Genomic DNA, 25,686 nt, shown 5'->3' with positions numbered 1-25,686 from the left:
ATGTAATGTATTTAAATCTTAATACCTTAGTAAAAATAATGTAATGTTATTTCAGCAAATAATATAGGTTTTATGTTAGTCTCTGAGGGTAGACTCTAACCTTTTTGATGATTCCTCTTGGTTTTCAGGGAATATAAAAGCAGAGGAGAGATTTCCTTCATTATTAAATGACTTAAAAAGTATTGTTAGTTTTAGCTTTTATTTTTACATTTCTCAAATGTATTATATTAAAAGTAATTAAATTGCAATGCACAGTTAGGTATAATATAAACAGAAGATAATATAACACAGAGCATAATACCTTTACCATAGTAAATTCTTAAACTAGTCTGGAGTGTGGGGTTTGATACTCTATTTCCATACTACTAGGCCAGGGAAACTTAATTATTTCCTAGAAGTAAAAGGAGAATATCCAAGTTTTAACAAATTTTCTGTCAAATCTCTTCCAAAGTATGAAAAACAAGTTGTATTTTTTATTGTATAACATTTCAACCTGGAGCTATAACACTTAGAACTAGATTCCCTTTAGAGTGGATGTTGAAAAGTCACACATTTGAATTGAATGTGATCCTTCCATCACAAAGTTAAAAATTACTTTTATATTGATAACCACCCTACGATGCATTTAGAAATATCTTAGTAAGTTTATTCATTAAATCTTGATGCTGTCTTTTGTATTGCTTTATTAGGCTAGAATATGATCTCTTTTTGGTATCAATTCTCCTCACCTGAGAGGTATTGGACAGAGACCTTAGTTTTCTTCTGGCACATGGAACTGGGAATGCTTTGCCCAGAGTGGGTGATAATTTGAGTAATGGCTTGGTGACAAATTCTGGACTTATTTCATTGGTTTTCAACCTTATGTTAATAGAATGCTTTTATTTTCCTTCTTTTGAGTGAAAAAAAGATCTGATAATACTGTACCTGTATTAACAGAAAGTTCACTTCAGCAGGTCAAACTGTTGTAATTAGTCACAATTGTGTACCTAAAACATTATTTTTCAAATCTCAAATTCAATGTAAATAAGGTTATACCACTCATTTTAATTATATTTTGAGTCCTTTCATATTTCTAGAAATAGTCTATAGGGTTTGAAGAACAGAAATAGAAAAAGAAAAAATGTAAAATAAAAATTTAATCAATAAGAAATTATTATAAATTTTAACTATGAACGCTGAAATCAGATAAATCTCATCTGTTTTTATAGTACAACTTTAAGTGTGTTTTTTTCCCTCCCAGGACATTTATTCAGAGCAGCTGGGGATCAACCGTTTAACCTGTCCACAGTGTCGAGTGCCTTCCCAATGGTCAGCCACCCAGTCTTTGGTCTACATTCAGCCAGCTCAGGGCATTCAGAATTTGGTGGTTTGGGGACACTTGGTACACCCACAGCCTTAGCCGCACATCCCCAACTAGCATCTTTTCCAGGTAAACATCTGTTACAAACAGTGTTCAAGGAAAGGAGAAAAGCTTGAAAATGTTCAAGCAGTAATTTGTTTATTAAATTGACTAAAAAGAATAGTCTAATGCCTGGTCTATTAAAATTCTTGTACAAGAATTGATTCAATTATATTTATCATGTGCAAAAACCCCCCACACTATGTGTGCTAGATGGCATTGCAATTATAGATGTTCAAGTGTTTAGCTAGAGAAAGGCGCACCTGCTACAAAAGTGAATAATTAGGCCAAGTTTTTCTCATGCTTTTTATTGAAATATAACATGCAGGAAAGTGTACATACTGTGAGTGTATAGCTTACTGGATTTTTCAGCTTTATTTGATTTTTAAAAAATTATTTAACTTATGGTGGAAAGTAAACTCCAGTTCTTATAATGAATATCTCTATACTTTTGAGTTTCACTTCTCTGCACTTTCTAAGAAAGTTGAATTTGGCTCTTAGATTTCTATATTTTTACATATTTGATCAGAACAACTTTAGATTTGCACTAAACAACTTTAGATTTGCATTGTCACTTATATGACAGGAAGACCAGAACTATCCCCAATTTACAGATTATGAGAATTTGAGAGCTCAGTAAAACACCATTCAAAGCTTAAATTGGACAAACATGCTATAATATAATCTGTTTTGTTATATTATTTTGAAAGTCTAAACTTTCATGTGTTTCCAGTGATTGATTTTACTTTAATAAATTTTGTAAGCAATGTATGGTTTGGTGTTATAAAAAATAGTTTAAGAATTAGAGCATAGTTCTAGAGACAAATAGACCTGAGTTAAAATCTGGCTATGCTACATTTTAACTGTGTGACCATGAACAAGTAATCTGACCACTCTGCCTCAGTTTTCTCATCTGAAAAATGAGGATAGATAATGGTACCTGCCTCTTAGGGTTCTTGTGAAGATTGAAGAAAATAAGCCAACTGATTGCAATGTTTAGTATACATAACTAGTAATTATCATTATTATTTCCTCTTGCCCACTTTAATGGGTAACATATTATCAAGTGCTTCTTCAAAAGGAAATAAGTATCTCTTTTTAACTATATACAGAATGGAAAGATGATTAGATGTATATTTCAAGTACTGTTTCTTGAGTCATATTATTCCTTTAGTTCAGCTGTCTGGCATAGAGGAGCTGATGGGGAGGGGTAATGTGACTAGAAAGTTAAAGTCTTTTTTTTGAAAGTTAAAGTCTTAAACTAAGTCATAGCATTTGTTTTAAAAATACTAATAGGAAATTATTTTGGCCAGTTTCTAGCATGGTCGCTTAGCAAGATAATTCAACAGATATTTCCTGAAATATAGGATCTCTGAATAAAAATCAAAATATATAGTAGTAATGTAGGTAGCTATTGGTGTCTTAAATTTTTTTTATCATTTTGTTATAGTTTATTATATCATTGCTTTTGAGTGTTTCTAAACTGCAATGTAATTGCTATATTATTAAAATCAAGTACTATCTCTACTGAAATAATAGCTAACAGGTGTAAAGAGTTACTTATCTGGACTTCAATAATACTGATACTTCCACTGTATGAAAAGAAAGTTAATAACTTCTCTAAGCCTATCTGAATTATTCACTCATTCATTTATTGTACAAAGTTCTCTGAGGTTCTACCATGTTCTGTGCACTGAGGAATACACTAACATAGTACATGTTGTTTACGGTTTTTAGAAGATGAATAAACAGACAATTATATTACAGTCTTTAGTGGTGAAAGTATGTCTGTATAAGCATACTTTTTTTTTGCCAGAGACTACACCTAGACCTAGAAGATTCATTTGTTTAAGTTGTAGATTTGGCAAAATAATTTAAATTTAAATTCTCTATAACTGCCTTTATTCAAAAGGGTAATCTAAATGCCAAATTTTTGAAATAACCTAAAAAATAAATGAAGAAGGAAGAAAATATTAGAAATCCTAATTAAAAATAAGTTATTTTAAAAATTTATATACTTATTCTGCATTTCAGATGATCAAATCAATAGATAGAAAATTATGTGATGGACATTACTATAATATTATTTCCATTTTATATTGAAATAGTATTTCACAGTAATTTCTTTTAAAATATTTATAATTTTTGGTCATATTTTTATATTACTGTGAATTTCTGTGAAGCATCTGGCTCTATCAGGTATGAAAGATTTTAAAATGCTACTATATCTTCTAGGCTCTCTATCATCTGAAATATCATACTCTTTCAGTTGAATATTATTAATGTTGCCAATATGCTGTTACCTCCTTTAAATACGTTCAGAAACTCATCATGTACTGGCTTATGTAATCCTTATTTTGTATATTTTGTTTTATCAACAAGTTAGTAAGTGACTAAATTTGTTTTTTGTTTTCTTAAACTTGGAAGATAAATAAGCTTGTCATTTAACAAAATTACATTATCTCATGGAATATTAGACATTTGTAAAGTTTGTAGTCAGAAGCTCTACCATTTTCATATTTTTATTTGATTGATTTTATTTACTTCTTGTTGTTTAACCTGTGGTGTCAGCTTGTTTATAACTTACACATTTTCCAACTTTTTTTTTCCTAATCCCCATTGTGTACTTATTTATAGTGCTGTTCTAACATACAGTGTTATGGTTATGTTTTTTTCTGAGGTTATATCTAAAATATTTGAATCTTATACTTTGATTACCTTAACTGATTTGTTGGTTGTTTATGAAGTATATACATTCAGCTGTAACACTTTAATTATAGACTCTATATTAAATAATATAAATATCTTTAGGAAACCTCAGTCCCTTTTTATTAGCTATTTGGAACCTAGGTTTCAAACCTATAAATAATAATAGATTCCAACTGTGCTGATACAAGCCCAAAATACACAGTTTTTCTTCCCACCTAAATACACTTCTTTCATCTAAACAGTGGATAAATGATTAATGCTTTTGTATAGTTATTCTTGGTTCAGTTCCCATCATTCAGGCACTGCTAAATATGCATTGGTGTCATTTCACTAGCAATGCCTTCCTGCAGTGCAGAAGAATAGCTTTTGCAGTTTTCTGCTAATACTGTTTTTAGACCTTTTAGAATAGCAGCTACCATGAACATTTCACTTTTTAAAGAAAACAGATTTTGCCATTAGATAATGAGGGTACACATTGCATTACATTCTATTTTTAATAAAGAGATATTCCTAGAAAAGATTTAAAGATCATACAATACAATACACTGACAATATTGAATTTTTCCCATACTATATTATTGGGTTTCTTTTCTCTAATTTCCTTTTGGTGGTTACAATCAATGAAAAACATAGCATATCTCTTGGAAGATTAGCCTGAAAGGTCATAACTGATTTGGTAATCTGGCCGGTTAGCCAAGTGGAAAAGATTATTTCTGAGATTTTTAAATGAGACAATACAAGACTTTCTTTTGGATTATTTTCAAATCTCTTCTTTATCTTTGAAAATGTATTCTATAAAATTTGGCTTTTTTCCTATTCTAAAAGTTTTAAATAAGTTTAACTGTTTGAACATCTAAATTGCATTTGATGATTTTCTACCACTGATTCATTTTACATTGATAAAACTGTCATTGTTATCTGTAATTTATGAGAGAAATAGAAACAAAATCCAAGCTTTCTTTATTAACTATATGGTGAGGAATTTTATAAACCTTTTATATTTTAATATGACTTATTTTGGAAATCTTTGAATATTTTGCATTTCTTAGACAAAATAACCTAACACTTTTGCTATCTTTATTTTTGTTTGAGTATAGAATATCTTCCTTTATAAATGTTCTTGAGGTATACTGATTCACAGCGCAGTCTTTGTATTATTATTTATGATTTATCAGACCCAGATTTAAATTGAGGAAATTCTTTAATACTTTAAGAATTTAAAGTACCATCTTAATATGTTTAAAATATATTAATATATTCTTAAATATTGTTTCTATACTAATTTAGAAAAATTATGGTATAAGTTATCAAAAAGTCCAACAGTTCTTTAATATTCCAAATTTTCCATTTTATTTTTAAGACCATAGACTACCTTTTTTTTTTTTTTTCATAAACTTAGTCTCAAGGAAGCTGCCAAGTGAAGATCCTTGAATACTAACTTAATGAGGAGAGTAATGAGTGTATAACATCTAATCAGCTGTCTTACAAGTTAGATGATCAGACTGTGTATAATTCAGCAGTTTTGTTTCAAGATGAAATTTAATATATTTTCCAGGAATAAAATATAAAAAGCATTGTTACATTAACTAGAAAATTAATTCAAGTATTTTTTGCTTCTTTGTTTGGTGTTTGGTTTTGAGGTGCAGAATGGTGGCGAACAACAGATGTTCATACTCGTACAGGGGCAACCTTCTTTCCACCATTACTGGGAATTCCACCAATGTTTGCTCCTCCGGCCCAGAATCATGATTCTTCTTCATTCCATTCAAGGACTTCAGGAAAAAGTAATAGAAATGGTCCTGAAAAAGGTATTCCTGTTAACTTAAGTAATGTTTTACAAATCCTCCATTCCAATACCTCTTTTCAGTAGGTTTGATAACATTTCTATAACAGTGTACTAGACACTTTTCCACAATGCCTTGCTTACTCCTTACAATAACTGGGAAATTGGGAGTATCCTCATTTCACATCCAAGGGTAAATAAGTGATTCAAGGACTGCTTACATGTCATTGTGGCATAGGCAGGATTTGAACCTAGACCTTTTAACTCCTAGTGCTACTGCTTTTTCCTCTCTATCTCATTACCGCCTTTGTGTAACCCAGTATAAGATTTACTTTTTCTGTAATTAAGCATTAAATTTGTCAAAATGAATATCCAAGTGCTCCTTTTTTAAAAAAGTGATCATTAATATTTCTGCAGTTGATAACTTGTTAGAATAGCATTTACAAATTCTAATAGCATTTTGGATGGTTTATTTTTATCTTTTTTCACTTGGGTAAGAGTTTTTGGTGAGTTTGCTCTGAAAAGGGAAATGTTTGCATTTAATTATATTTCTAAACATTTGTTTAATTGAAGTTAAATTCAGATAAATATCAAATTACCTTTTTAAAGTGAACAATCAGTGGCATTTAATGCATTCATGGTGTTGAACAGCCACCATCTGTGTAGTTTCAAAGCATTTCATCACTCTAAAAGAAAACTGCATACCCCTTAAGCAGTTTTTCTCCATTCTTCTTTCCCTCATTCTCTGGCAATCACTAGCTTGTGCACCGTCCCTACAGATTTACTGTGACTATTTCATATATATGGAATCATACAGTATGTGACTTCTTGTCTGACTTTTTTCACTTAGTGTGATATTTCAGAGAGTTCTTCATGTTATAGCGTACATCATTACTTCATTCCTTTTTATGATTGAAGAATATTCTCTTGGATAAACATGTTTGTTTTTATTTTCAAGGTGTAAATGGGTCAATAAATGGAAACAGTACATCATCTGTATCTGGTATCAACACCCCTGTATTATCCACTACTGCTTCAAGTTCTGTGGGACAAACTAAAAGTATAAGCTCAGGCGGAGGAAATCGAAAATGTAATCAGGAACAAAACAAAAATCAGCCTTTGGATGCTCGAGCTGACAAAATAAAAGATAAGGTAAGTTATTCCTTCAAGGACAAATATATAGCACATCTTTAAGCATTCTAAATTTCAAACCACATGAATCTATGGAATAACTTCTTAGGAATTACCAACTCCTACTTTACAGATGTTTATTTTTATGGTTTGATACTAGTGTTATGGCTCAAAAATTCTAACTATCAGCACCAGTATAAATAATACAAATAGTAGTAATAGCTAAGATTTATGGAGAACTTAACACAAAACAGCTCTTCTCTAATTGTTTTGCATATAATACCTATTTTAATCTTCTGTATACCCCTAATTAGCTAGGTATTGTTATTACAAATGGAGAAACAGAGCCTCAAAATAGTTGGCCAGTAAGTTGCCAGGATTTGAAGTCAAGTGGGCTGACCTCAGAGCCAATGTTTTTAGGAAAACAAAAATAAGAAAACATTTTATTATGGGAAACTTCAAATATAGAGAATAGACAGAATAGTGTAATAATCCTGTATACCCATTATTCATTTTCAAATATATCACCTCATGGCCAGTGTTATTTCATTATATCCCCAACTGTGCAGGTTATCAGTTTATGCCTCTCCACTCTAAATTCACCCTTTTCTCCTTTACTAGTTGGCACAGTGTTAGACCTTGTCAGCAGAGGGTCTTGGAGAAACTCTGGAAGTGGACAGGGCTTCTGTTTCTGGTTCCAGTGTTTTCTTCTTGCCTTATGCCATGGCTGTCCGTGGGTAGCTTTCTCACCAGCTGGCAGCTCTCTGTGGGCTCTGTTTAGGAGAACTAGTAGTATACACTGTCTAGGGAGTCTCATGGGCATCCCAGCAGGCATTTTAGTAGTAAGTGTTTCTGGATGCCAGTGGGTGACTCTCTAGCTAATTTTACTGGCACCCCAGCAAGGAGGTTTCCAGCAACTTTTCCTGGCACTCCAGCAGGCATGTTTCCTGTTTGCCAACCTTGACCTGTGATGCCTCAATGAGCTTTTCTGCAGTCCAGTGGGCAACAGCCACTTTCTCTTCAACAAAGTTTGAAGTTCAGCCTTGGGTGAATGAGGTTGGTAGATAGAGGCCCTCTTCCAAGTTTACCTTTATTTTAATACTCTTCCTCCACTCTACAGGAAGTGGCTACTCTCTACATCTGCTGTTTCAATATTCTTTAGAGGTCTCTTTATCTTTCTTAGTAGTTCATATTCTGCTACTAGTTAATACTTCTATATGATAAAATTCCCCTGTTCAAGTTTTTGCTGTGGTTGCTGCCTTCTGACTAGACCTTGTCTGCCACAGAAAAGATATTATCAGGAGTAGGGTGGATATGCAGATTGCATAATGATAAATTCAATCTAATATTCTGGTTACCCTGAGCCTTTAGATTTCCTCTTCCATATCATGCCAGGGAAGCTGTGACATTTCTACTTTATTAAATGTAGGCCACGACTGAGTCCAGGTTTCTTGCATCCAAGCAAGTAACCTGAGATACATCCAGGTACACGAACTAACACATTATATCCAGAATTTCTAGTAAGTGCACCCATATTAGTGAATTTGGTCTGCTCTCATTTGTAATTTCTTCTTGAGCTGAGTGGTCTTGGTTTATTTTGAAATAAAGTCTTAGCATCAACTGCAAACATTTTGGAAACAAAGGTAATAACTAGGGGAGTGTCTTCTCTCTAAATTCTATAAAAACCGTGTTGAAGCCCTGGTGTTCTGGGGAAATAGAGTCAGCAGTTTGTGACTGTGCACATACCACTTTCTTCACCATCTCAGCTATAATACCAAGGGGACTTTTGACACCACAGCAAGAAGAGCAAGACATGGATGGCCACTGACTGTAAATAGCAGTGATCCAACCTTACATCATCAGATTTCTGATTTCAATCTTGAAGAACTATTTTATCAAATTTTCTTTTGCCCTTTTTCAAGACAGCATCAAGCCCCTTAGGTTTTCCAGGATCAACTGAACAAATCAAGATTTCTTTCTTTTTGCCCAGAGTATTTCACAAAAACACTTCCTCTAGATCTTTCAGTTCCTTTTTCAACTGAAGATAAATGTTTCCCATGACACTGTAAGACATATGAAAGTCTAGGGAAAGGTCATGTAGTGAAGCCAAGAAGCTTAATGGTATCCATCACAAAAACTCAACAGGACTGTGCTTGGGCCCAAACAAACATTTTCTCTCCTTTTCAAGTCACCCCTCTGAGCACTTCAAATCACTCACTGAGCAAATGTGATGAAAGACTCTTGGTTGTTTCCAGGGCTCCAGGGTGGCTCAGTCTGCTAGGTGTTCAACTCTTGATTCCTGCTCCGGTCATGATCTCAGGGTCATGAGATTGAGCCCCATGTTATGCTCAATGCTCAGTGTCGAGTCTGCTTGAGATTCTCTCTCCCTCTGCCCCTCCCCCCACTCATTTGAGTACTCCCTCTCTGTCTCAAATAAATAAATCTTAAAAAAAAAAAAAGATTCTTTGTTGTTTCCTTCCAGGGACACAGGTTCCAGGGTCATATTCTCCACCTGTTGTTCTTTAACTGTCCTTATTCTTCTTCCTTATGATTTATTTCACTGGCATTCCCATTAGTATGAGCTCTATAAGGCTATATCCGCACTGCTTCCGGCTTCTCCACAGCCAGACACTGACTAAAACACTACCCATTGCTTATTTCCATAGCCTTATTAGCAGTAATTTTTGTTAACTTTTATAAAACTAGTCTTTTTAACTGGAAAATATATAGTAAAGCTCTTTTCACTTTATTTTTTTTAAGAAGTGCTTTTGAGGCCTCTGGGTGGCTCAGTTGATTTAAGCATCTCCCTTCAGCTCGCTCATGATCCCAGGGACCTCAGCAGGGAGCCTGTTCCTCCTTTCTTCCCTCCCCCCTGCCCTTGTATTCTCTCTCTCTCACTCTGCTCTCTCTCATTCAAATATATAAATAAAACCTTTAAAAAAAAAGGAGTGTTCTTTTTCTCTTCTTTTATTCAAGTATATTGAACATAGAGTGTTATATTAGTTTCAGATGTACAATGTAACAGTTCAGCAATTCAGTACATTACTCAGTGCTCATCAAGATGAAGGTACTCTTGATGCCCTTTATCGATTTCACCTTTTCCCCACTCACCTACCCTGTGGCAGCCACCAGTTTGTTCTCTGTATTTAAGAGCTGGTTTTCTTATTGCTCATTTGTTTTGTTTCTCAAATTCTACATATGATTGAAATCATATGGTATTTGTCTGTCTCTGACTAATTTCACTTAGTGTGATACCCTCTAGTCCACTCATGTTGTTGCAAGTGGCAAAATCTCTTTTTTATGTCACATCTTCTTTATCCATTCATCTCTTGTTGAGCATGTGAGTTGCTTCCATATCTTGGTTATTATAAATAATGTTGCAGTAAACAGAAGGTGTATAAACCTTGTTGAATTCGTGTTTTCATTTTCTTTGGATAAATGCCCACTAGTACAATTACTGAATCATATGGTAATTCTATTTTAATTTTTTGAGTAATCTTCATACTATTTTCCAGAGTAGCTGTACCAATTTGTATTCCCACCAATAGTGCATAAGGGTTTTTTTCTACATAGCCTTATTAACACATGTTATTTCTTTTGTTTTTGATTTTGACCATTTTAACCAATGTATGGTGATAATAATTCATTGTGGATTTGATTTTCATTTCCCTGATGATGAATGATGTTGAGTATCTCTTCATGTGACTATCGGCCATCTGTAGGTCTTTCTTGGAAAAATGTCTACTCAGGTCTTCTATTCATTTTTTAATCAAATTATTTTTTTTTTAGTATTGAGTTGTATAAGTTCTTTAAATATTTTGGATATTAACCCTTTATTCGATATACCATTAGCAAATATCTTCTCCCATTCAGCAGGTTGGTTTTTTTGTTTTGTGGATAGTTTCTTTAACAGTGCAAAAGCTTTTTATTCTGGTAACGTCCTAATAGTTTAATTTTGCTTGTGTTTCCCTTGCCTGAGGAGACATAGCTAGAAAATTCTATGGCTGATGTCAAAGAAATTCCTTGTAGGAATTTTAGGCTTTCAGATCTCATATTTAGGTCTTTAATTTATCCTGAGTTATTTTTGTGCATGGTGTACATTCTTCTGCATGTAAATGTCCTGTTTTCCCAGCACCATTTGTTGAGGAGACTTTTCCTCATTGTCTTTTCTTGCCTTCTTTGCTGTAGAGCAATTGACCCTAGAAGTGTGAGTTTATTATTCTTTTCTCTTGATCTTTGCGTCTATTTTTATGCCAGTACCACACTATTTTGATTACTACAGCTTTGTCGTATATCTTGAAATCTGGGATTACGACACCTCCAGCTTTGTTCTTTCTCAGGATTGGGTTTGACTCTTCAGAATTTCTTGTGGTACCATAGAAATTTTAGTATTATTTGTCCTAGTTCTATCAAAAAATATTGATATTTTGATAGAGATTGAACTACATTTGTAGATTGCTTTGGGTAGTATGAACATTTTAATAGTATCAGTTCTTTGAATACATGAGCATGGAATATCTTTCCATTTGTTTGTGTCATCTTCAATTTCTTTCATCAGTGTTTTGTACATGTCTTTCACCTTAAGAGCTATTCCTAGGTATATTATTATTTTTGGTGCAATTGTAAATGGTATTGTTTTCTTAATTTCTCTTTCTGCTACTTAATTATTAATGTATAGAAATGCAACAGATTTCTCTAGATTAGTTTTATATCCTGCAACTTTGCTGAATTCATTAATTCTAGTAGTTTTTTGGAGTCCTTCGGGTTTTTTATATATAGTATCATGTCATTTGAAAATAGTCAAAGTTTTACTTCTTCCTTACCAATTTGGATGCCTTTTAAGTATTTTTTCTTGTGTAATTATTGTGGCTAGGACTTCCAGTATCATGTTAAATAAAAGTGGTGAGAGTTGACATCCTTGTCTTGTTCTTAATCTTAGAGGAAAAGCTCTCACTTTCTCACCATTTAGTATGATGTTAGCCGTAGTTTTTCATATATGGCCTTTGTTACATTGACATATGTTCCCTATAAACCTACTTTGTTGAGGGTTTTTATCATGAATGGATGTTGTACTTTGTCAAATGCTTTTATGAATCTACTGAGATAATCATATGTTTTTTATCCTTTCTCCTATTAATGTGATATATCACATTGATTGATTTCTAGGTTGTCCAGTTTGTTGATATATAATTTTTCATACTATTCTCTTATAATCCTTTGTATGTCTATGGTGCCAGTTGTTATTTCTCATTCTTCATTTCTGATTTTATTTATTTGAGTCCTCTCATTTTCTTGATGAGTTTGACTTAAAGTTTTAGCAATTTTATTTATCTTTTCAAAGAACCAGCTCCTGGTTTCATTGATCTATTATTCTTTTAGTTGCTCTAATCTTTATTATTTTTATTCTTTTACTGGCTTTGAGCTTCGTTGGTTCTTCTTTTTCTAGTTCCTTTTGGTGTAAGGTTAAGTTGTTTATTTGAGATTTTTCTTCTTTCTTTAGGTATACCTGTATTGCTATAAACGTTCCACTTGAATAGCTTTTGCTACATCTCAAAGATTTGAGATTGTTGTATTTTCGTTTATCTCCATGTATTCTTTCATTTCCTCTGTGATTTCTTAGTTGATCCATTCATTGTTTAATGATGCATTATTTAGTTTCCATGTAATTGTGTGCTTTCCCATTTTTTTCTTGTCTTTGATTTCTAGTTCCATACTGTTGTGGTTGGAAAAGATGCATGATATAATTTCAGTCTTTCTGAATTTATTGAGACTTATTCTGTAGCCTAATGTGATCTATTCTGGAGAATGTTCCATGTATACTTGAAAGAATGTGTATTACATTGTTTGGGGATGAATGTACCTCTTAGAAGTGGTGCTAAAATCTAGTAAGATCTGAAATCCCCAGTGCCTCTACATTGTACAATGCATTGATTGAGCAAGACTTTAGAGCATGCATATGAAACAGACCCTGTTCTTAGTTATGATAAGGTGTCTACATTGACATTTCTGAACAAAAACCAGTGGTATTAAAGCAAAAATATTTCATGAAGCAGGTACTAAAAAACTTACATAGGCACCTCTTTAATGATGTAAAGAGATGGATTCTATACACACATATGTTGAAATTACACTAGAGAGAGACTGCCTATCAAAGTAAGGGATATTAGAACTTAAAATTTCAGAAAAAGAGCACCTTTGAATAATACATTGTTTGGCATGAATTTGTAGTCATAGGTTGTCAAGTAAAATGGAGATGAAGGACAATTGGAACTAAGGAAGAAAATCTTATACTTTTCTTTTTTACGCAGTATTTTTCAGCTTTAAAAGCTTTTTATTATTATTATTTTATTTTTTAAAAGATTTACTTATTTATTTTAGAGAGAGACAGAGCATGCAAGTGGAGGGAAGAGCAGAAAGAGAGAATCTCAAGCAGACTCCCTACTGAGCATGGAACCTGACAGGGGGCTTGATCCCACGACCCATGAGATCACAACCTGAGCTGAAATCACAAGTCAGATGCTTAACTGACCTAGCTACCCAAGCATCCCTTAAGAGCTTTTTAAACATTGCTTAGGTAACCCTTTTCATGTGCAGTTTGAAAAAATGTTCTTCAGCTAATTTCGATAATCCCTCCTGGGTATTGCTATCTTAGTAGTAGGCATTGAAAATAATAGATTAAGTCTAATTCCCTTTTATACAATGCATGTATATTTAGAATAAATGTAGATATTTTAAATTAAACAATATATATTACAGACTAAAATACACATATGGCCTGTTGAGAAAAGAAAATAAAACCGTTCAAGTTGAGTAAGTTCCACTCCTGCAGTTATAAACCAGTAACAAGTTACTGTTACCACAACAGCCAAACAATCTTTTAAAAACATAAGTGAGTTTTTATGGTTTTAAAATATCCTATGTTATCATTCCCTCCCATAGTTTCCTAACCCACTCAGGCTACAAGACCCTGTATGATCTGACCTCTGCTAGTCCATCCAGCCTTATTTCCTGTCTCTCTCTCTCTCTGGTTCCGTGTGCTGTAGCTGATTTAGCTGACCTGTCCATTTTTTGAACATGCCAAACTTATTTCACAGCTTTTGCCTTTGGTCTTTCTTTAGTCTGGAAGGCTCTACTGTTTTATCTCATATGAGTGTCTTTCAGTCTCCATTTAAGTCTCAGCTCAGAAAGATCGTACCTGATAAGTGCATCTAAATCTTCACCCTCCAGCACACACTGTCTGTCCAACTGTCCTGTTTTAGTCAGAGTATGTATCTAAAAACACTTATTTATATTGTTTGTTGATTCTCTTCTCCTTGTTACCACTAGGGCAGAGTTGCTGTCATTCCTTTGTATCCTGAGAGGCGAGTGACTGACTGTGCCTGGTACATAATAGCCTTGGCTTTGTATTTATTTTGTTATTGAAAGAAATAAGTGTACAGTGAGATAAAAGTTCAAGGAGAGGGTTCTGAAAAGCTTTCCCAGATTGGAATGGGGTTGGGGGATGGTGGTGATAACCTAAGAAGAGACAGGAAAGAGACCTACTACTGAGTTGTGTAAAATACAAAGTAACTACACACATACGTACAGCTAATAGAGACTAAGGAGACAAAATTGGTAATACTGAAACTGATTTTTTTTATTTTTCTATAATTAATACCTGGACGTATCTATTCACTTCTATTTCTTTTTTCTAAAATGGGGACTAAATTTGTTAACTTAATAAAGCCAAAGACTCTGTAAACTGTCAGTGTATGGTCTGCGAAGACTATCTGCACCAAAATCATATTTAGTTCCTGTTAATGTAGATCCCTGTGTCCTATTTTGAATTGAAACTCAGGAATCTGCTGGTTGTGGCAAGTTTAGCAAGTAAATATTTTACACTCTGAAACTTTAGAATCCACACTTCCAGACCTACTCTTGAGGCATGTAGACTCCATTTCTCATGCCACCCTTAAATTAAAAACTGCACAAATTAGTTGGGCATTAAAATAGGGGTTTATTTTTCTCTGGTAAATTACTATAACTCCTTTAGGTTTTTCCTTTCTTAGTCTCTATTAAAACCCAAAGTGGTAACTTCTATTTAGACAATTTTATGATTTTCATAATCTTGCTATACATGCTTAGAAACCCACAATAGATTTTGGTTACAATGAAGGAGCTTTTTCTCTGCCAAATAAATGGTAGGCTTAATGTTATTTATTACTATTGTTTCCCTTTAATCTCTACTTTGGTCTGTTTCATCCTGTGATACCCACACTATTCCAAGTCAGTTTCTCATCACTCTGCTTTACTGTGAGAGAGACATAATTCCAGAAATGATGATTACTGTTAGTTGACTTATTGAAGCATGTGTCTCTGGAGGAGGCATTTCGTTTGCTAGTTTGGAACAGTTAACACAGGGTACCATTGTAAGGAGAGTATAACAACAGGAATGACTGTCTTCACTCATATGCATTTTATTTCATTTAAATCAAATTTCAGAAAGCACAAAGGAAAGAGTACTAATTTGCAATCTAGAACTCTCACTTCAACTTGGCTTCTTTTTGTAGAAGTGTATTATTGTCTTTCATGCCCCAAACTCAGTAGTCATGACAGGCTGTATTTCTATTAAAACCATAATTTGGGGGGCACCTGGTGTCTCAGTGGTTCAGCATCTGCCTTTGGCTCATGTCGTGATCCCTGGGTCCTGGAATTGAGTCCTGCATCAGGCTCCCTACAGGGAGCCTGCTTCTCCCTCTACCTATGTCTTTGCCTCTCTCTCTGTGTCTCTTATTAATAAATAAATAAAAAAAAAGAAAAAAAAATATTAAAAATAAATAAATAAATAAAATCTCTTTTTTAAAAAAGGCCATGACTTTTGTAATTCGTTGCTTTTGTAGTTTATTGCTGCTATTTTGTTCTTTATCAACAAAACCTACTGAAATGTTCTTATGTAATTTTGGATTGTACTCAATCTTACTGCTTTATCATGTCAGTATTTCTCCTTTTCAGTTTCATTGGCAGAATTTTAACTTTCCCATTGTTTATATAGCTGTTTAGTCATAAATCATCTCATAATTTTTCCTTCTTTTTATCCACTACTATTGTCTGTTCTGGAGTTTGTTTGTTTGTTTTTTTAAGATTTATTTATTTGAGTGGGGAGGGGAAGAGGGAGAAAGAACCTCAAGCAGACTTCCCACTGAGTGCGGAGCCCCGCTCGAGGCTCAATCTCATGACCCTGAGATCATGACATGAGCTGAAATCAAGAGTCTGAGCCTTAACCAACTGAGCCACCCAGGCACCCCTACTACTGTCTGTTCTTTAAACACAAAACTAGTTTTTTAATGTGATGTAATATCACTTTGTACCAATTTTAGATTTTCTTTTTCCTATATAGCCTTAAATGCTCCAGAAATTAATATCTCTCTTTATTATATTATCTGTCTTTTCTGGAATGAAATATAAAAAATTAAATTCCTTGCTAAATCAGCCCCTAAGTCTTTTGCTACTTATTTTCTCTTCTCTCTGGCACTTTTTTTTTTTTCCAGTACTTGTAACATATGGAATTACTTGCTTTCATATTAGTCATTTGTCTACTCTACCAACACTAGAGTTTAAGTCCCTTGAAGGCAAGGACTCTGTCTTAGATACCATTGTTGTCAACACCTAGAAAGGTGTGTTTGGCATGTTATATGTAAATATTTGGTTAAACATAAGAAAGAAGACTAAAGCTAAATATTGAACTTCAATGTCTGTATCCCTTATCATAATTGGAATTATTTTGTAAATTGCTCTTTTTAATCTGTCATACATTTTGAAGCATGGCAATCATGAAAAGATCATATGAAAAGATATATACTATATCAGTGTTTCTAATGTTCTGTACATGACAAAGCCTGTACTTTTTATTGGAGAATTCCTTTCAGATAAGTTAATTGGATCTGTTTGTTGAATAATTGCCCTTAAAACATGTGACTTTTCTTCCCTTTTTTCTAAAATGACATATTTAGATGGAAATATCACTTGAAAATTAAAAGAGCATACCTCTTACTGAAGTTTGAATTTTTCAAAAAATAAAGTCTTGCTAAAAACTTGTCTTTACCCAGAAACCAAGGAAGAAAGCTATGGAAAGTTCTAGCAACAGTGATAGTGATTCGGGTACATCATCAGACACCTCAAGTGAAGGCATTAGTAGTAGTGATTCAGATGATCTAGAGGAAGATGAAGAAGAAGAAGATCAAAGTATTGAAGAAAGTGAAGATGATGATTCTGATTCAGAGAGTGAAGCACAACATAAAAGTAACAACCAGGTATAAGTAGTTTCATTGGCAGTATCCACACATTCTTCCTACTTAGGAATTAACTGGTTTATCTTGACTCTCAAAATCTATAAAGTTTAAAGGTAATCATATCTTTAGTTCTTAACATTTGCACAAGAAAGGAGATGGAGAAACATTTTTAAAGGGACATTTGGTATATTTTTTAGTGAGCTTTATGTAACTGTCATTAGCACTTTTTAAAGTACCCTTTTCTCTCCAACTGCTTGACGTTCTTTGTTTTAATAGATATTGAGAAGTCACCTTGTTATTTTTCTCTACAGGTGCTATTACATGGTATGTCAGACCCAAAAGCAGATGGACAGAAAGCAACTGAAAAAGCCCAGGAAAAAAGAATACACCAGCCATTACCTCTTGTGTCTGAATCCCAGACTCACTCATCATTCCAGTCCCAGCAGAAGCAGCCTCAGGTTTTGTCACAGCAGCTTCCATTTATTTTCCAAAGCTCTCAGGCAAAGGAGGAATCTGTGAACAAACATACAAGTGTAATACAGTCTACGGGATTGGTGTCCAATGTGAAACCTTTATCTTTGGTAAATCAAGCCAAAAAGGAAACTTACATGAAACTCATAGTTCCTTCTCCTGATGTACTTAAAGCAGGGAATAAAAATACCTCTGAAGAATCTAGTCCTTTGACCAGTGAAATGCGATCCAAACGGGTAAGTTAAAAATTATTTAGGGTCAGCCTGGGTGGCTTAGCGGTTTAGCTCTGCCTTCGGCCCAGGGCCTGATCCTGGAGACCTGGGATCAAGTCCCATGTCAGGCTCCTTGCTTGGAGCCTGCTTCTCCTTCTGCCTGTGTCTCTGCCTCTCTCTCTCTCTCTCTCTCTGATGAATAAATAAATAAAATCTTTTAAAAAATTATTTATAGAAGAATTTTAGTATTAGAAAAAGAGCTTTTATATAGTCTTACAATACACAAGTTTAAATTAAATTCTTCTCTTATTTTCATACCTTATTAGTTACCAAGAATAGAATATACACATCAGAACTAGATTTCTCTGATTTTATATTTACACATACATCTGCTTAATATATTCTTGGCAACACGATCATGTCATTTTTTTCCTGAAGTATAATGCTTTAGCAGTAAGGGGAGAAATACATTTGAATAAGATATACATTTAAAGAAATAAAAGAGTAATTTACCTCTGTAGTCATATAACAATTACAAGCATAAAAATCCTGCATGAAGAATCATTTGCCTTTGCTATTTTTATTATTTTTTAAGAATCTTTTCAAAGATTAATTTATTTATTTTAGGAGAGGAAGTGCACATGCTTGAATGTGGTGGGGGAGAGGCAGAGGCGAATCTCAGACTCCCAGCTGAGTGCAGGGCTTGGAGCCTGACTCGCTCAGCTCACAACCCAAGAGATAATGACCTGAGTGGAAACTAAGAGTCTGTCGCTTAACTGCTGAGTCACCCAGGCAGTACACTCATTTTTTTAAAGAATTTTTTTAAGATTTATTTATTTATTTATTTATTTATTTATTTATTTATTTATTATTTATTTATTTATTTATTTATTTAGAGAAAGAGAGTTCCTTTGCCATTTTTAACAAACTATATGAAATACAAAACATTTTGAATAACTTTTATTAATGCAAACCCAGAACCACTAATCAGAGAATCTTTTTCATCTTTATTGTCTTGGTATTGATTTTGTATTGCTATATAATCCACATTTATATGTCTAGTAGAATTCCAGTAATTAAATGATCAGTGCCTTTTATTCTAGAACCAATCCAGAGTAGAGAAAAAAAATATTGTGTTTGAACATAGTATCCTATCTTTTGATTACAAAAATTATCATTAGGCCTCCTCATCATTAGATAACACTTGTACAGCTCCTGCAGTTTGCCAGCTATTCCTTTAAGTACTGAACATGCATTTACTCATTGGACACTAGCAACTGTAAGTGTTACTAATATTATAATGCCCATTTATAGACAATCAAATTGAGGTTCAAAAAACTTAAATAACTCCCCCAGGATCACACTGCTAGTTAGTGATAAAGTTGGAGTTCACATCTGGGCAGTGTAGCACTAGAATCCTCATTCTTAAACACTGTGATATGCTGCCTTTCTTTCTTAAAAAAGTTAGTATTCTTGTCCATTAACCCTTATTTTACTGTAAATAATTTAAGAACAAGGTCAGAGTAAAAAAGACTGGAATAAATCAGGCTGTTTTGAGAATTAAGTGAGTAATTCTCAAGCTTAAATATATATTAGAATTAATTGGACAATTTTTAAAATAGAACACCTCAGGACAGCTAAATCAGGATCTCTTGTGTTGAGACTGAGGTATTGCATATATTAAAATCTTCCAAATGTGTAGCCAGATTTGAGAATCCCTGATCTGAATGGAATGACCAATGGTATAATACCATTCATATGATAACTTGTAATGTACTGCTCAGTCATAAGGAGGTATTGTTATTGGCATCACATTATTGACTCTCCATGTGTAAATTAGGCAAACTAAAAATTACATTGTTTGGGTTATTTCCACTTTGAGATAAATTATAGAACACATCAGGAGTTATTTGCATTTTGAAAGGTTTCTTAATTTTTCAACGAGTTTCTTAAATGTTTCTTATTTAAAGAATTTTATATGACTGCCTATTAGAAAGTCACTTATTGAACAATTGCTTAGTAATTGTAACCAACCTAGACTTCCTACACACATGATCTTATGTAATTTTAGCAAAATTGTGTGAGGTAAAGAAACTAAAGCTTAAAGAGACTAAGTCACTTGTTAACATCATAGAACAAGTAAAGAGCAGATGGATTTTTAAACCAAGGTCATTTCTTTTTGAAAAGCAGGAGACACTAAGGCTTTTGCCCAGGAAACTAACATAGCAAAGGCTTAAATTAAGATGAAATTGGCATCAGCATATAGCATATATTGGGAGAAATGATGGTATATGGCTTAAGTTTGAGCAATATCTTGATGAAAGAATCCAAAAGACATAGAGATATGGCTGACTTGGAAGAAAGAAAAGTAAAAGATGTTTTTAGTGTTTCAAATTTAGATTACTGAGACACTAGGAACAAAAATAACGAAAGGAGGGAGTGAAGAAACCTGTATTTTGAGGGGAGAAAGACTAATGGAATTTTAAATATATTATGTCTAGCCAAGATTCAGCAACCAGCTTGTAGTCATCACTACCACTAATTTTAAGCACTTGTGTATCATGATTTAAATTTGTATCTGAGCAGCCATTGTCAGATATGGAAGGCAAATAAAAGTAATCTTTGTTTTTATGGTACATTGTTTTGTATTTTAACTTATATTTCAACAGGAACAATATAAACAGACATTCCCAGCGCAGTTAAAGAAGCAAGAGTCATCCAAGAGTTTGAAGAAGGTTATTGCAGCTTTGTCAAATCCAAAAACAACCTCTAGTTCACCAGCACATCCAAAACAAACGGTAGAAAACAACCACCCTAATCCATTCTTGACAAATGCACTTTTAGGTAATCATCAACCAAACGGAGTTATTCAAAGTGTCATTCAAGAAGCCCCTCTAGCACTTACTACCAAAACTAAAATGCAGAGTAAGATTAACGAAAACATTGCTACTGCAAGTAGCACTCCTTTTTCCTCACCTGTAAATCTGAGTACAAGTGGGAGAAGAACCCCTGGCAATCAGACAACTGTGATACCCTCTGCCTCTCCCATACTGCATACTCAAGGGAAGGAAAAAGTGGTTAGCAATAATGTAAACACAGTAAAAACACAGCACCACCCGCACCCTGCAAAATCTTTAGTGGAACAGTTTAGGGGAACAGACTCAGACATTCCCAGTAGTAAGGATTCTGAAGATTCAAATGAGGATGAAGAAGAAGATGACGAGGAAGAAGATGAGGAAGATGATGAAGATGATGAATCTGATGACAGCCAATCAGGTTATTTTTTATTTTTAAATTTAAAGTATTTATCTAAAAGCTATGTGAACCAAAACATTTTAAGGATACTCAGTTCACAGACTTAGTCATTGTCATTCACTGTGTTTCACACAGCTATGTGCTTTCCATAGTGAGCTGGTAAAGTATTAGAGTGATTGAGATTGGAAATCCTAAGTTAAACTCTCAGCTTTGTTATTCATTTAATATTAAACAAATAAAAACTTGAAATGAATATAAATGATGCATGAATGAAGAAATAACTTCACAAATTTGCTTAATTTTCATTTAATTCATTACCACTCATTTATCCTTTCTTTTTCATCTCTTCTACTTATTGAAATATGTCAGTAGATATTTTGAATGAAGAAGGTAAAATTATAGTCAGTCATTTAGAAAGTACCAAAAACCTAAATCCCTGTGACTATCTATTAGCAACACAGAATTTATTTAATAACGAGTACCTTTGAGTTTATTTTTATTTGCTTTCTAGTTTTGCTTGTTTTTTTTAAAAAAAACTTCTTTCCATTTTTCTTCCCCTTTAACTCTCCTCATTGTTCCACAGAAGATTGAAAGCATAAAATATAAGATAGCATAAATTTGATATACAAAGGTGCTCACTTTAGCAGCACATATACAAAGGTGAAATACATATTATAAAAATATTTGAATTTGTAACTGATCAGCCATAAGTCCAATGGTAAATTTTCTGGCTACCAATGTGAATAAGCAAATACAATCAGTTATACAACTTAAAGTGTCTAAGATAGAAACAATGCTTATGGTAAGAACAACTTGTTCCGTTAATATTTTTTCCTGGGATTCCCGTAAACAATTTTGCATGATTGAGTTTGAATATCGTTATTAATAACTTTCAAAGAAAATTTTTTTTAATTTTTTATTTTATTTTATTTATTTATGATAGGCACACAGTGAGAGAGAGAGAGGCAGAGACATAGGCAGAGGGAGAAGCAGGCTCCATGCACCGGGAGCCCAACGTGGGACTCGATCCCGGGTCTCCAGGATCGCGCCCTGGGCCAAAGGCAGGCGCTAAACCACTGCGCCACCCAGGGATCCCCTCAAAGACAATTTTTATAACAAATTGCAACATAGGCAGATGGTACTACACAAAACACAATTCCACAAAAGCTGTTATTCTGAGAACCTTTAAGGTACATTCCAAGTATTAGGTCTGTGTTTATCAGGTTTAATCCAGGAATAGGTATTACCTGTCTATAGAAAGAGCTGGATTTATAGTACTATATTTCTAGACCAAAACTTAACTTATTAAACCATTAAATAATCCCACATAATTCTGTACCCTGGTCTTTTGTGAAGCCTAAGAAGCCTGATGAAGTCTTGTACCTAAATAGAATAAACTGCAGTCAGAAAAGCCAAAAATTTCTCAGAAAATGGTTTTCTTTTACCTCAAAGCCTAGATGAAAAAATGATGGTAGTTCCAGACTTCTTTTCCTCATACTGAACCTAATATACTTCTTAAGCTATTGGAATCTATTAATTTAATCAATTCCATTCCCTCTATACCTTAGTTCTCTATTAAATTAAGAGTGATTTTGAAACCATTCAGCAGAACTCAGCATGTGAATAGTGTCATGTGAGAAGAACTGTTTTATGATTGAAGTGTTGAGTAAAACAGATACTTTTTTTTTTTAAGAATTTTGAGAATTTGTAGTCTGCATACATTGTACTCAGCTCGTAAGATAGTAATTTTTACATGAACTCTTCAGGAATGTTGATCAGTTGAGTTCAATCACAGATGCTGATTCCTAAACTATTCCATTTAGATACAAACTGCAAATGTTGGTGATTATCTAGTTATAATATACAAATGCTTCTTTTACTTCCCAGAATCAGATAGTAATTCAGAATCAGATACAGAAGGATCAGAAGAAGATGATGATGATGATAAAGACCAAGATGAATCAGATAGTGATACTGAAGGAGAGAAAACTTCAATGAAACTGAATAAAACAACTTCCTCTGTCAAAAGCCCTTCCATGAGTCTCACAGCTCACTCAACACCTCGTAACCTCCACATAGCAAAAGCCCCAGGCTCTGCTCCTGCTGCCTTATGTTCTGAATCCCAGTCACCTGCTTTTCTTGGCACACCTTCTTCCACACTTACTTCAAGTCCACACTCTGGTACCTACACTTTATTTTATTATTGTAAAGTACAAGTCAAACCATAGCAAGAATTCTTATTTATACAGTGTTCTGGGGATGATCTCTTTGGAATCAGGTGTTACAGCCAGATTAGAGGCTGGCTGAGAAAGGTCAGCATGGATTTTCAAAGGATCTGACCCATTGCCATTTTTTATTATGTGCTTCCAATTTAAGAACCTGATTGATGACAGCTCTTGATTTTGAATATTTTCCTGCTTTTGTGTTCAGTTTATGCTTCTAGAATTTAGGATCTGACTAACAGTTGGATTTTTTTGTACTTTATAAAAATGAGCTCACTTGGTTACTTGAGATACAATTGCATATTTGCCCAACACTTTGCCAAAGGTCATTTGTGTTAGTGAGAAGCATTATTATTTCATTAATGTGCCACATCTTTTTTTTTTCTATTTGACCTTTTATAAACTTCTAGAAGTCTTCATTAAAAGTTTTTACATTAAAAAAAAAGTTTTTACATTAATATTCCAAAAGGACTTTTTATTTCTGTTGCAAGAGCTAAGGAAATCTAGAGGTGTATAGTAAAATATCATGTTGCTCTACCTATTTCACTCTTTTCTTAGAAATGTCTAGTTTTGCATTCAATTGCCACAGACCTGTATAATATTCTACTCATTTAAGATATACATATTTGCGTTTGTCAAACTTGGCCATTGACTATGAAGAATTTTATGTACAATCATAATCCTATTCCTTTGTACTTTAGGTTAAAAGATGTAGTAATAGTTTTGGCTATGGATTTATATGAACAGAGGAGTTAAATTATTTTTAAGTGTATGAGCCAGCTGTTGAAATTTTTCAGCATCTTAAAACTCATATTCTCAAAGAAAACAACTGTACCTGGTTTTCTGAAAGCTCTATCTACAATTTTCCTCCTACTTCTTTAGCTATTTCTTTACATACAAAATGAGAGGAAAGCTATGTATTTTTACCTCCCATTGTATTTTATTTACAAAGGGTAGTTATTCTGTAATGCAGACTGAAGAAGACGGAAAAAGATCCTCTGTAGAGTGTGTTTTGTTGCAAACCATCTAAAAGTAACCTACAAGTTGTAGAAACACCTTAAGTAAATCAAGTCATTAAGATATATTCTTTAAAGAAAAGTCTGAAAACTATCAAAAAATTGTCCTCTATATAAACTAATCCTTTATGTTAACGGGCTGAATTTTCTTGAAGGCACTTCCAAAAGAAGAAGAGTAACAGATGAGCGTGAGCTACGTATTCCTTTGGAATATGGGTATGCAAAATAAGACTTCTCTTTTTGCTTTTCCTCTGCATATTTATGCATGTTTGATTTCTCACTCTTAGCTATTCATAAAAGAATTGAATATACTGCGTAGTATTTATTAGAGCAGAAGAGCTAGAGCAAAGGACAAAGAAGTTGATCTATCAGCAAACTGAAATTAAGGCTAACGGCAGAGTTTAGGTGTGGCAGAGCTGGGATGGACTCAACGTAGGCCAGTGGGACTGTGATTGGAAAAAAATGCAAGGGAAAATCCTTTGACAGAGGCCAGGGCAGAGACACAATTAGGAGTAAGAGAGGTTTTGGGGAAGATGGAATGAAAGGACAGTAATAGCCACTGTAGGCAAAACTGGGGGACTTGAGCAGAGTTTGGCTAAAATGGCTTCATTGGAAATGAGAAGTTTTATGCTCCAAGTACATGATCCTGAAGGAGCAGAGAGCCGGGTTTATGGTACTCTTTTCACTTAGCTTCTCAGATGTAAAAAATTCATACACATTGACACATGTTACTGAATTTGTCCAAATACCCAAAGTAATACTAGTTATGATTTCTAAGAAATTTAACAGAGTTTGATATTTGTAGCTTGAGTCTGATTAATTTTTAATGGAATTACTTAGCTAAAAATCTTACTAATTTTAGTGATAAATGTACCTAAGTTGTATGATTAGGGATTTATATTTATTTATATTTTTCATGTTATCTAAAAAGCGTATGTTCTTAAGTTTTTTTTAAAAAAAATAAAGAGCTTTCCTAAAACTAAATATGTTATAACCCTCATTTCTGTTATGTGTAGCTGGCAAAGAGAGACAAGAATAAGAAACTTTGGAGGGCGCCTTCAAGGAGAAGTAGCATATTATGCTCCATGTGGAAAGAAACTTAGGCAATACCCTGAAGTAATAAAGGTACATACTTTTCACCAAATAATATACATTTGGTGCCTGTTAAGCATGTTTATGGAAAAAAGGTGCTCTCCTTTCTCAGATAAAGTTCCTTGATA

At 33.5% G+C, this 25,686-nt stretch overlaps 1 protein-coding gene across 50 annotated transcripts in view; it reads left to right on the top strand.

Annotated features, from left to right (window-relative positions):
- The window catches only part of BAZ2B (bromodomain adjacent to zinc finger domain 2B), a 290,834-nt gene that overhangs the window by 176,382 nt on the left and 88,766 nt on the right, over positions 1-25,686 (top strand). For 10 of the 50 annotated variants that reach the window (XM_072751649.1, XM_072751640.1, XM_072751638.1 and 7 more), the window contains 9 exons: positions 1,241-1,429; positions 5,749-5,916; positions 6,850-7,043; positions 17,108-17,311; positions 17,602-17,997; positions 20,643-21,249; positions 23,116-23,409; positions 24,622-24,682; positions 25,483-25,591. In XM_072751649.1, coding sequence (XP_072607750.1) covers positions 1,241-1,429; positions 5,749-5,916; positions 6,850-7,043; positions 17,108-17,311; positions 17,602-17,997; positions 20,643-21,249; positions 23,116-23,409; positions 24,622-24,682; positions 25,483-25,591 — 2,222 coding nt within the window. The remainder of the gene's footprint in view (positions 1-1,240; positions 1,430-5,748; positions 5,917-6,849; positions 7,044-17,107; positions 17,312-17,601; positions 17,998-20,642; positions 21,250-23,115; positions 23,410-24,621; positions 24,683-25,482; positions 25,592-25,686) is intronic. The other 40 variants (XM_072751652.1, XM_072751642.1, XM_072751643.1 and 37 more) reach the window with 9 other exon arrangements.

Source organism: Vulpes vulpes, chromosome 3 (genome assembly GCF_048418805.1).
Source record: "Vulpes vulpes isolate BD-2025 chromosome 3, VulVul3, whole genome shotgun sequence".
Lineage (NCBI taxonomy): Eukaryota > Metazoa > Chordata > Mammalia > Carnivora > Canidae > Vulpes > Vulpes vulpes.
This window is presented reverse-complemented; position numbering and strand designations above follow the sequence as displayed.